General features: G+C 51.4%; 1 protein-coding gene across 1 annotated transcript; it reads right to left on the reverse strand.

The window, feature by feature from the left end:
- Positions 1–2,064: 2,064 nt before the first annotated feature.
- LOC113836679 (cleavage and polyadenylation specificity factor subunit 6-like) lies at positions 2,065–4,139 on the reverse strand. The gene is made up of 2 exons (XM_035448177.1): positions 3,793–4,139; positions 2,065–2,757 (listed from the first exon to the last, which is right to left on the reverse strand). Exons 1-2 carry the CDS (start codon positions 4,137–4,139, stop codon positions 2,748–2,750), a joined length of 357 nt encoding a protein of 118 aa, XP_035304068.1. The 3' UTR covers positions 2,065–2,747.
- Positions 4,140–12,364: the final 8,225 nt, after the last annotated feature.

Consider the following 12,364-nt stretch of genomic DNA (forward strand, 5'->3'; position numbering starts at 1 on the left):
ACCACACTTGCTCAGGTGGGGCACACGGAGCGGCTGGCGCCAGCTCTGGGCACAGGCGCCTGCAGAGCCTTGGTGGTGGCCTTGGGCGTGGAGGACAGACGCTGCACACCGCGCAGCACGCGGCAGGAGGTTCCCAAAAACAGTGAGCGCGCTGCGGCTAAGAGCGCGCTTCCCCGGCGCTGCGCGCCAGCCAGGGGAAGCCGGGAAGTCGCTCGCCAAGGTGGCCAGAGGCTTCAGGCCCCGAGCACGCGGAGGATCCCGGGCCTGTGCGTGTGTCCATATTCTCGACTACCAGAGGGAAGGGTCTGGCCTGTGCGGCCAACTACAATGCGTGTGCCTGGCCCTGCAGGCCGCCCAGGCACCCCCGGGGTCGCCTATCTCTCAGGCAGAAACCAACTAGCACCAATTTCCCAAACTGGGGAAAAGGGAGCAGGGGTTAGGAGGAAGGCGGAGGGGGCAGGGGATAGGGTCGAACCCGTTGGTTTTTTACTTTAAAATTATATATTTTATGTCACAATCACTTTTCGTTAAGACCACAAACATCCAATTTGGCTCAGCGTAATAAAATCAGCCGGAGCTCCCTTAAACGGAGCCATTGCAGAGAATTAAGTTGTGAAATCTAATCTATTATATCCATAAAGGAGAATGCTTTCATTGTAAATTCAGGTTATAAAGAAACTACACCTGGGCCGCCAGCCTCCCTTTCGGATTTGGTACTTGAAGGCTTCTCAAATTACTTCGAAATGTTGGGCTCCCCCTCTTATCTCACGGCGACCAAAATTAAATGTGGCAACATTTCTTTAATACCTAGGGTCCGAAACAACTGGTTCAACAATGGGATATAATTTTTAAGACACCTCCGTTCGCGTTGGGAGGAACCCTACTTCCCCAATTTTCTCAAGTTTTAAAAACTCCAGACGCACAGACTCCTTAAGTTCCCCTCTGCTGCGGCGGAGGGCTCTGGGGTGCAATCCCGGGTGCATCGCACGTGGCCCGCACACACCTGCGGGACCGGCGCCTCGGAGCCCGGCTTCCGCCTGCGCCCCAGCTCCGGCCGCGTGCGCCCCGCTGGCTCCAGGAACGGTTGAGCCAGACAAAGGAGGAGCCAAGGAGGGGTGAAGCCGCCCCTCACCCCGCTGCTCAGAATACGCTCTTCCAGGCAGCTGGAGCAAGGCAAACGTAGCACCCAAAAATGTCCTTGGCGTTACAAACCGGGTGGGGTATCTGCTGCCCTCCCAGGGAGGGGCTGGGCCCAGGCCTCCCCGTCTCCCTCTGACACCTTCCATTTCTGAAAATTAATTAACTCCGGGCTTGGGCTGGGGCGTCCTGGGCTGGCCAAAAGTGGAGGGTCACCAAGGACTCTCCGCCCTGGATCTCAAAGACGGATGTTTGGGGGACGTCGAGGAGATCGATAAGTTTCTGGATTCCCAGGGAACCGACGGATGTGGCTTTTGTCAGGCCTGAGAAAAAGATTTATGAGGCGCCGGCGGAGCGTTGGGCCGGCTTCGCCCGGGCGGCCAGCGTACCCCGTCTAATCTTTGATTTCCATCTAATTATTTTTTTTTCCTGCCACCTTCAACTCAGTGTCCGGAGAGGCGAACAAAGGGACGAGGATGGGGGATGGGAAGGCAGGCACGGCGACTGGGGGACCCCCATCAGGCTGGAACCCCAGAGCCCAGGGCTCGTGCTTCGGGGGCGTCCCGGGAGGCGGAGGGAGCAAGGGTGACCGGACAGGAGCCGAGACGGTGGGAGGCTCGCCGCAGGGCCCGGGTGGGCGTTGCAGTCCTCGGAAGGGGTGCAGAGCCGGGGTTTCTAGGGAAGGATCCTGGCAAATGCCCGATAGTGGCGCGAGAAGGGGTTGGGGGCAGCTTTCCCCTAAATTGCAATTAATCCGGGAGTGGGGGGGGGGCGTCAACCCTTAGTAGAGGCGGCACCAGGAGGATCTTTTTTTTTTGATTCCTCCCTCACCCCCGCCCGGGGAAAAAAAAATAAAAAAGATCTGCACGAGACGCTGAGGGAAGGTAGAAACGTCAATTTTTCATGTTGGAGAGAGAGAGAAAAAAATCCGAAATGGAAAATGATTTTATTGGTCACTACCCATAAGTCAACTAAAAACAGGGATAATTAGAGAGTGGGGAATTCGGAGGCCATAAATCCGCGGCGCCCTCTCCACGGGCGTCGGGGGGCTTACGGCTTGTTGGGTTTTACTTTGAGAGCCACGGGGTCCGGCGCTTTGGTGGAAGCGGGACCTTCCCGCCGAGCGCCGCGGACGCCGGGAGGAGGCCACAGCCAGGGCTCGCTCGCTTCGTCCGGGAGAGAGGAGCCCTTGCCGGGGCCGGGCCAACCCGCCTGCGCGCAGGGCGTCACATCCTTCCTCTCCCAAACTGCGACGCGCAGACACTAGCTATGCCTGGGGCCCGGAGCTTTTACAACGACATTCACTCCACTTGCGGCTTCCAAACGTCCACCCCGTCCTGCACGCTTGGGGGCCTTTTGTTCGCATTTACAGGGAGGAGGGGGATGGAACAAAAAAACAAAACAAAAACACAACACAAAAACAAAAACCCACCTTACTCTGCAATCTTGCGCAAAGCGGCCGGGAGTACTTTTTCACTCCACAGGGGTTTCTAAAACCCCACCGTCGGCCAGAGGCCCATTTCCTCTTCTGAAACGGTCTTCTCACGAAGCCACCCTTTGCAGACCGTGTAAAATCCCATTATCAGGTAAGGCAGCGGGACACTTCTGACTCAGCTGCGGCTAATTTGGGGGAGAAAGGAAGGTGAATTCTTCAGGAACTCCAAAATAAAAGCGCCCCTTCCCTTGCAACTCGCGCCAAGCTTTCCCCTTTGTTTTAAACACACAAACAAAAACCCTTGTCCTTCCTGGGGACGGGGCGGGGAGAACTGCGCATCCACATTCAGAAGCGCTCTCCCCCTAAAAACTATTCTCCCAGGAGCTCTTTTGTTTGAAGTGGGGATGGGGGAGGGGATGGGGCCGCTACCAGGCTCTTCTGACCCGAAAAAAAAAAAAAAAAAAAGTCCGCCGCCGGTGTCACCTAACCGCGTAAATGTGAAGTTCCCGGGGCCAGGAGGGGTTCCTTCCTGGACCCCCGCCCAGCAGCAGCAGCCAAGGCCGGGTCTCCCTAACGCGAGTTCCCTCCAACTGAGGTCCCTACATCTCCAAAGTAAACACCCCGGATCCGAAAGCAGGAATCCCAGGTTTCCGGGTGGGGGTGGCCGTATGAACGACTACGAATCAGAGCCATCCGGCTGTGGTACCCACGGAGTCCGGAGAGCCGGGGAGGTCTGCGGGCGCGCCCCGCGGCGAGGGGTTCCAGAGCACCGCGCAGGGGCTCCCCGAGTCCGGCAGCCGTCCCGGGACCCCTCAGAAAGCCACGCTTGCTGCGAAAATCTCATGCCCAGCAGCTAGGTTCTTATTCGTCCCTCCCCAGCGACGGCTGTGGGCGCGCGGGAAACCAGGAGCGCACGTACCTGGCACCGCTCCGAGGGCGGCCTCGCGCGGGCCTTCCGTCGCCTAGGGAGCCCCCAGAAGCCACTCCCCGCCCGGCTGGTCGCCCCCAGGCCTGTCCCGCCCTCCCCGGCCTCGCACACCGCCGAGCTAAGTCTCCAGGGAGCCGGAGCGGACACTCGGCCCTCCTTTCCGGGAGCAGGATCCTTTCTCCAAAGCCAAGGCCCGTGCCAGCTCTGGGGCCACCGTCCGCTCGCAGGGCTCCCCGCGGTCCTTCCTCCGGATCGGGAGGGAGGGAGGGAGTGGGGCTGCCTAGACGCAGACCTGCGGTTCGTTCGCGCTGCAGCTCCAGGCTCCCGCGCGCCCTTCTGCATCCAGGCTCGCTCCTGCGTATCCGGGTTCCCTACTGCGAGACCGGGACGGACTCTGAGACCTCCGGGAAGAGGAGGCAGCGGCCGCGGTCCAGGCAGAAGCCCGGGGGCGGGAGGGGTACCAGCGCCCCGCGGCCACGGCCCTCGGGGGGCGCCGAGCCCCACCCACGTGGAGGACCCCTCCCCGCCTCCGCGAGGGCAGCGTCCCCGCCCGTCTCCGGGCTCCCGCCTAGCTCCGCCCAATCGCCTCCCGCAGCGGCCGCTCCCTTTGTCTGGGCCGCTGGTGCAAACCAATGGCATCGCGTGGGCGGTGCGCAGTTTGGCCAATAGATGATCTAGGAGGTGTGGCCCAAGGGGCGGCTCAACCCCGAGAAGATGCTGCAAACCCGCAAGCTGCGGGACCCAGGGTTTGGGGCCAGAGTGTGTCTGCAGCTTGGAGCTGGCTCCGCCATGGAATTCTGAGTTTAGGATCCCTTCCCACTATCAGGGAAGATGCCCCAAAGTCGGGAAGGAAGTGAGGGCATAGCGTCCGACCTGTGGAGAGAGGGAAGGTGGCTTAGACCCAGTCAGTCCCAAAGCCACAGCCCTTTACACCCCAGTCACGCTTTGCCTTGCCCTTTGAAATTCAGGGGGTGCAGCATCCCCGGAATTCAGGAAGGTGCCCTGAGATGTGATGTGATGTTCTGACTCAAAGGCTTCCCAGAGCCCAGGGGCAGCGGCGCATAGGCCCGCCCCGGGAGGGCTACACGATTGGGGGCCACTGCCCCATGCTCACCTTAAGGGTCAGCGACCCATTTGCATTCTGAACTGGGAAATACAGAGTCATGAAGGAGACTCAGACCAAAGTGACCACAGCCTACGTTGCTGGTTTACCCTCAAACAGAGACAGCGAAGGAAGGATCTCAGGTGTCCTCTCCACTAAGCTCTGTGGGGCAGCAGGTGCAGGGAAAAAAAATTATATATATATACCCTCAACAAGCAAGTACAACATGTCTCCACCCGAATCCACCTGAAGGCTTTGAATAATAGACAGGGGAGTCCACTGCCTAGTCCTGGTCTCAGGCCTGGAAGTGTTTCCCAATCTTTTCTCATTTCCTACACCTTGGCTCAAAGCAAAATCGTAAACCAGATAGGAAGGGAAACTGCCCTCCCATATGGGGGGCTGCAATCTGCTGCCACCAATACAAAGCTGAACTCGGGGTAAATGAGGTGCATTACATCCCTGGACCCGCAGGGCTCCACCTGAAAACTATCAATCCCCACGTCTACCACGCTGTTGTCACAGAAGCCAACATCTAATTCCTTGTTGCTACAGGCAGTACTCAGCCACCTTTATGGCTCTGTTTTGAAAGTCCTCTCTTAAAAGTCCAGGGATCCTGAGATGGCCTGTGGCTAACTAAAGGGCAGGGTGTTGCTGGGACTCCACCGGCTATGTTGCAAGCCATAGACCTGATCAATATGGCCTCCAAGCTCCCAGGGATTAAGCATCCCAGGCTGGACACAAACTGGATTTTGAGACCAAGAGGGATTGAATCAAGATTGTGATCTAGATAACTTCTAACAGCCTCCCTTCCCACCCTCAATCCCTAGAAATGATAGAAAAAAATTAAAACTCCCCTACAACCAGAGAAAAAGAACGGTGCCTGGGGATACAGGGCGGGCAGTGCTCCTGCAAGAGGGAGGCTTGAAACAACCAAGGAAAACTGCTGGCCAATAGGAGGGTCCCAAGGAGAGCTGCTCAGAGGAAGCTGTGGGATCCTGGGATAGCTGTCAGGGTGATGGGTGGGAAATCTGTGGAGACATTCTCTCCCTGGCCTGTGCTCAGCAGCAGCGGGCTGAAACTAAACAGACGCCACTGGAGGACAGCTCTCAGCAGCACAGGAGGCTAACGCACTGGCTAGGGACTGGCCACTTGCAGATGGACACACAGAACCTTACACACAAAGAGCGGCGCTAGTTAGGACCGCTAACCCTGTCTGGAGAGTTGACTCAGTGGTTAAGAACACTGTTTGCACTTGCAAAGGACACAGGTTCATTTCCGGCAGCTACATCATGGTTCACAAATGCCTGGTGGCCCTCTTCTGGCTCTGCAGAAACCAAGCATGCATACTGCATGTGCGTGATGCAAACACATATATGCCGGCAAAACACTCATACACATAAAATAAACAGATCTGAAACATTTTTGGAAAAGGAATCCCAAAGAGAATCGTCAAACAGGTCAACCTGACACACTAACATTCCAGACCTTGCAAGCCTGAAGCCTTTCACCACCGTCCTGTCTCGTGTGTGTGTGTGTGTGTGTGTGTGTGTGTGTGTGTGTGTGTGTGTCCTGGACTACACTTCTCAAGTTCCTTTGCAAAGAGTGTGATCACGAGGACAGCTCCCCCAAGCAAGGAATGGAGTAAGCCCCTTGCTTGGCTACACCCAGCGGCCATTACCAGAGTGACCCAAGAAGTTTCATGGGGAAGGCAGGATCAGCACCAGTTTGGAATTACCAGTGACCTTAGCAGTTGAAGCTAAAAAGAGGGCCCTAGCCATACTTCTAAGAGGAATCTTGGCCTTTGCTTGGGCCATTTGCCCCCAGAGTCTGTGCCTTCGGGCAATTAAACTTAACAGCTAATTCAACTTAAATTTATCTTGGGTTAAATATCATCTGAGCCTAGTTCTTTTTTTTTATTTTAAGATTTATTTAGTTATATATACAGTGTTTTGCCTGCATGTCTGCCTGTACACCAGAAGGCGGCACCATATCTCATTACAGATGGCTGTGAGCCATCCTGTGGTTGCTGGGAATTGAACTCAGGACCTCTGGAAGAGCCGCCAGAGCTCTTGACCTCTGAGCCATCTCTCCAGCCCCCGAGTCTAGTTTTGATGCTATGTCTACTTCTTTACAGGGTTAAGGAGCCTTGACCTTCTTCCTGACTGGATTTGACGACATGGCTCCCTCTGGCACAAGGGGTTGCTACCAGGTGTGAATTGTGATGAAACTAGAGATGCTGGGTCAGCTTTGTTCTACTGGATGCCAGGGAGCCACTCTGAGGAGACGGTCTCATGGAGGAGCGCACAGGTAAACCTGATCTCAGGGTGAGAGAGCAGCCCTCAGCACCTCGGCCTGTGAGTGTGAATTTGGCAACTGAGCCGTTTTCTATGGCTCTCTACACAGCACTGTTGTAGTAACAGTTGACTAAGATATCTGTCCTGACTAAGACAGATGTAGACGCTGGGCAGGAGGCACCGAAAACGTGTGGTTTCGGGTCAGAGGTGGACTGTGTATGGCAGGAAACTGAGGAGGTGGAAATAACAATACATGTTCCTTGTTACCCCACAGCAGACTGGGGGAAACTGGGAGAAGGGAGGCAAGAGCAGGAAGTTAGCGTGTCACCTGCCCCTGGCAGACAGTGAGGCCAGGTGTAAGCAAACGCACACACTGGGGCTGTAGAATCACAGGTTGGAGGGGCCACTGTTTAAACCTCCAAACCTGCGGAAGAAGTGGTTGTTATTGTTCTGTGGGCAGTGGTGACGACAGCTTGGTCTAGTTAGAGGACTTAGGCCTGCTTGGGCAAGATGGCGGCACAGGAAAAATTCCTGTTGCTACGCCGGATGACCCGAGTTTGATCCTGAACCCACACTGAGAGATAACTGATTCCCACAAGTTGTCCTTTTTCCTCCACAGGGGGGCCACACCACTGTGCATGTACAAGTGCATGCAGGTGTGTCGCACACGCGAGCACACACACACACACACACACACACACACAACTCCAGAGTAATCTTAGGGAAGCCAAGCCGCAGGCTCAACCACCTCCCTAAGACAGGATAGCCTTTTTTTTTTTTTTTTTTTTTTTTTTTTTTTTTTTTTTTGCGTGTTTGAGGCACTCACAGATATCTGGAGGCCAGAGGAAGACTATTAGACTCTGTCTCCCCACTCAAACGTGTACTCCTCACAGGTACTCTGGTTTTGTTGTAATAGGTGTGGCCACCACACAATGTGACAGGCACACATAAACCTCTCCAATGACCCTTCCCACAGTAGAGCACAGACAGCCACTTCCAGATGCCACACGGGCGATGACAGGGCAGCCACCAGCTCTCAGACCCTATTGGCTACTTGGAATGCCAGCCCCCCCAACCAGAGCGCTTGCTTCAGGTAGGCCAGAGAGAACACACTGTTGCTACTGTGATGAGCAGCCAAGCTTGGGGAGCCACTGGATATGGGGGTTTAGTCTGCACTAACACAAGAAAGAGTGAGTTTCCAAACCCAATGGGATGTTTTTTTAAGATATATATATATATATATATATATATATATATATATTATGTATACAGCTTTCTGCCTGCGTGTATGCCTGCACACCAGAAGAGGGCACCAGATCTCATAACGGATGGTTGTGAGCCACCATGTGGCTGCTGAGAATTGAACTCAGGACCTCTTGAAGAGCAGCCAGTGCTCTTAACCTATGAGTCATCTCTCCAGCCCCCTTAGGATATTTTAGAATAGTACTAGTAATATTTTCGGAGAGAAAAATTGTAACAAAAATGCAGCCAAGTAAAGTGGCACATAACTATGAACCCAGCACTTGAGAGGCTGAGGCTGTAGTGTCATGAACTCAAGGCCAGCCTGGGCTAGTCAGTGACTGCCAGGCCAGCCTGGACTACGTGGTGAGACTATACAAAATTGAACAATCATCAAGCCAGGGGTTTGGGATGAAATGCCATGATAGAGTGTGAACAACGTTTGTGAGGCCACACCCGGGATTCAAAAAGAATTTGAAAATAAGAAAAAGACAAAATAATAAAATAATCTGGGGAATTGAATATTCTGGTGGTATTTTGCTTTCTTCTTTATGATTTTATGTATTATTCAGAAATTTACAAGAATATATTATTTATGTATTCAGGGGGAAAAACGAAATCATGTTTATGTGAAAAAATAAAAATAAACTTAAAAAGAGACTTTCCAAAAGTCAGCTAGATGTCTTGGGAAATAAAATATTTCCCCATTGAAATAAAAAAATGTTCTTAGCAAGCCAAAGAAGAGGTTGGGCTGGTCTGTGGGTCATCAATGAGGGGGGTGTCAAGCTGAGGAATTTTCTAGAACACATGGCAGAGGGGATCCTCCCCCAAAAAAAAACGTGTGAAGAAAAAGCTAAGCAACATGGGAAACAGACCATTTAAATGAGATTCCAGGGAATGGAAAAAAGGAGAGGGAACAGTTAAGAAAATAATAAAACTGTCCAGGGCGGAGGGAAAACACTAGGAAAACATTTCAGAACACAGGGAAGAGAGATGCAGGTTCCCGTGGGAAAAACACCGCTACCTCCAGAAAAACAGAAGGAGCTGACATCTGATGTTGGGAACTTGAGATTCAAAGGCAGCGAGGGCACCTTCGCCGTCCATAGGGAAAATCAGCTGAGCTAAAGTTCCGCGCCTGGCCTGACAGCCCTTCAGTACCCGAGGAAAACAAACACCATTTTTGGTGGTGCCAATGTTCAGAGAATTTATTTCCAACAAATACTATCTGAGATAATTGCTGGATGGTATACTCAATCTAAATATGTAAATAAAGAATCCAAGAGGCAGGCAAGGAAGGAGGATACAGTATGGAGTCTGCTTTCATCAGGGGTTATATGGGGAATGCTCTTGGTGCCTGCCCGGGAGGATCCCAGTGAACGCAGAATGGACAGTGCCCTGGGATGGAGGGGAAATGAACCACCAAGCGGGGCAATTACTCTACGTGGTAGAAAGAGGGAAGGCCAAGTCCCTTTTCAAAATGCAGGCACTGCAAGGTTAGGGAAGACAGCTTGGTCAGTCATGTGCATGCTTCGTAAGCAACAGGAACCGACTGGCAGAACACATACTTTCAATTCCAGCACTCGAGAGGCAGAGGTAGGTGGATCTCTGTGAGTTAGAGGCCAGCCTGGTGTCTACATAGCAAGTTCTAGGACAGCAAGGGCTACACAATAGAGAGACCCTGTTTTTAAAAGAATGAGAGATCAAGAGATGGAGTCAGAGAGAGAGAGAGAGAGAAAGAGAGAGAGAGAGAGAGAGAGAGAGAGAGAGAGAGAGAGAGAGAGAGAACACATGAGATGCCTTAGCACTTAGCAGGTAAAAGCACTTGCTGTGCAAACCTGGCAACCTGAGTTCAATCCCTGGAACTCACATGCACATGGATATACATGTACGCAACAAACATACATAAAGTAAATAAATTGCCGTGTGTTGGTGGCGCACGCCTTTAATCCCAGCACTCGGGAAGCAGAGGCAGGCAGATCTCTGTGAGTTCAAGGGCAGCCTGGTCTACAAGAGCTAGTTCCAGAACAGACTCCAAAGCCACAGAGAAACCCTGTCTCAAAAAACCAAAAAAAGAAAATAAATAAATTTTTTCTTTTTTTCTTTCTTTCTTTCTTTTTTTTTTTTTTTTTTTTTTTTTTTTTTTTCGAGACAAGAGTTTCTCTGTATAGCTTTGGAGCCTGTCCTGGTGATCGCTCTGGAGACCAGGCTGGCCTCGAACTCACAGAGATCCGCTTGCCTCTGCCTCCTGAGTTCTGGGATTAAAGGCATGCGCCATCAACTCCAGGATTAGTTTTTGTTTTTGTTTTTGTTTTTTTTTCAAGACAGGGTTTCTCTGTGCAGCCTTGGCTGTCTAGGAACTCGCTCTGTAGACCAGGCTGGCCTCAAAGTCACAGAGACCCACCTGCCTCTGCCTCCGAGTGCTGGGATTAAAGGTGTGTGCCACCACACTGGGCAATTGGTAAATCTTTTTTTTTTAATATTTTATTTATTTATTATGTATACAACATTCTGCTTCCATGTATATCTGCACACCAGAATTATAGATGGTTGTGAGCCACCATGTGGTTGCTGGGAATTGAACTCAGGACCTCTGGAAGAGCAGTCAGTGCTCTTAACCTCTGAGCCATCTCTCCAGCCCCGGTAAATCTTTTTTTTTAAATAATAATAATAATAATAATAATAATATGAAATTTTTAAGTCTTAAAAGAAAAAGAAGATGAAATTATCATCAAGAGTTTCAAATCTCAAAACCTGTGTCGGAGCCTGGAGGAGAAAGTTAAAAATATAACACTTCACATACAGAAATCAGAAAAGGCAGAAGGGGACACTTGAAGCTTTAATTGAAGAAACCAGGTGAAAAGCCCAGCATGCTTTCAGAGATTTTGTGTCTGTGTTCACAGGAGGTTAGAACACAGATTTCGTTTATACAATTCTCTGTATGTGTGTCTGTGTGTGGATAAGTGCAGATGGGGAAAAAAAAGTGTGCACCTCAACACCCGGCTGTATCCCTCATTCCTATAACTTTAAAACTGCAAGTCCTGCGGGGCGTTGGTGGCGCACGCCTTTAATCCCAGCACTCGGGAGGCAGAGGCAGGCGGATCTCTGTGAGTTCGAGGCCAGCCTGGTCTCCAGAGTGAGTGCCAGGATAGGCTCCAAAGCTACACAGAGAAACCCTGTCTGGAAAAACCAAATAAATAAATAAATAAATAAATAAATAAATAAATAAATTTGCAAGTCCAAAGCAGGGAATAGTGGCACATGCCTTTAATCCCAGCTCTTTGGAGACAGGCAGATCTCTGTGAATTTAAGGCTGGGCTCATCTACACTGTAGCTCCAGGACAGCCAGAGCTGTGTAGTGAGACCAAGTCTGGAAACAAACAACAAGAACAAATGATAAGTCTGAGGCTGGGGCTGTGTAGCTCATCGGCAGAGCACTTGCCTAGCACGCACAAGGTCCTCAGTTCATTCCGCAACACTGAAAGTCAAAACAAGCAGCAAACAAACAAACTCCCCCAAACCTTGTAAGTCTGCCCTGTTGTTTAGATCTCTTACTGTTATTCGTAGTGTACACGGCGTGGACGTGCAGGTGTGCACAGTGGTGTATATCTCTCGTCTTTTTTATTTTTGTTGTTGTTGTTGATTCTGTGGCCCAGCTTAGGAGGTGATTTACTCCATCAGTTATTTCTTTCTCCGCTGCCTGACATCTTTTTCCCCAACCATTTTTCTCTCATCTTATATAAGCATGTTTAAATTTCTCATTCCTTAGGATAAATATCATCGCCATAAGTGACAGTGGGCCATCGAACTCAAACATCTCCCTCCACGCCAAACCCTGTTCCAGTCAGTGCCCCAGACTTCCTGCTCCTCCCTCATGAGAGCATCTGGAAAGAATAGACCACGCTTGGCTTCTGTTTTGTTTTGTTTTGTTCCCAATCCATTGCAGACAAATACTCTTGTAAAATAAAATAAAAAGTATTACTAGAAGAAAAAAAGAGAGAGAGAGAAAAATCCCCCAAGACATCCAAAATGCAGGCCCTAATTTTTTATTATTAGGTCCAACAAGCATCTCGCGCACTGTCAGCCTGCTATAAAAATGCTAAATGCTGGCTTTCAATTCCCGCACTTATCTTGACATGGACAAGGAAGCGGCGGCTTGGGTGGGCGTGTGTCTGAGGCCACACAGGGCCACCAGAGCTGCTCTGTGCCACCCACGTGTGCCGGGGAAGCAG

The sequence above is a fragment of the Cricetulus griseus genome, chromosome 7 (assembly GCF_003668045.3).
Source record: "Cricetulus griseus strain 17A/GY chromosome 7, alternate assembly CriGri-PICRH-1.0, whole genome shotgun sequence".
Classification (NCBI taxonomy): Eukaryota; Metazoa; Chordata; class Mammalia; order Rodentia; family Cricetidae; genus Cricetulus; species Cricetulus griseus.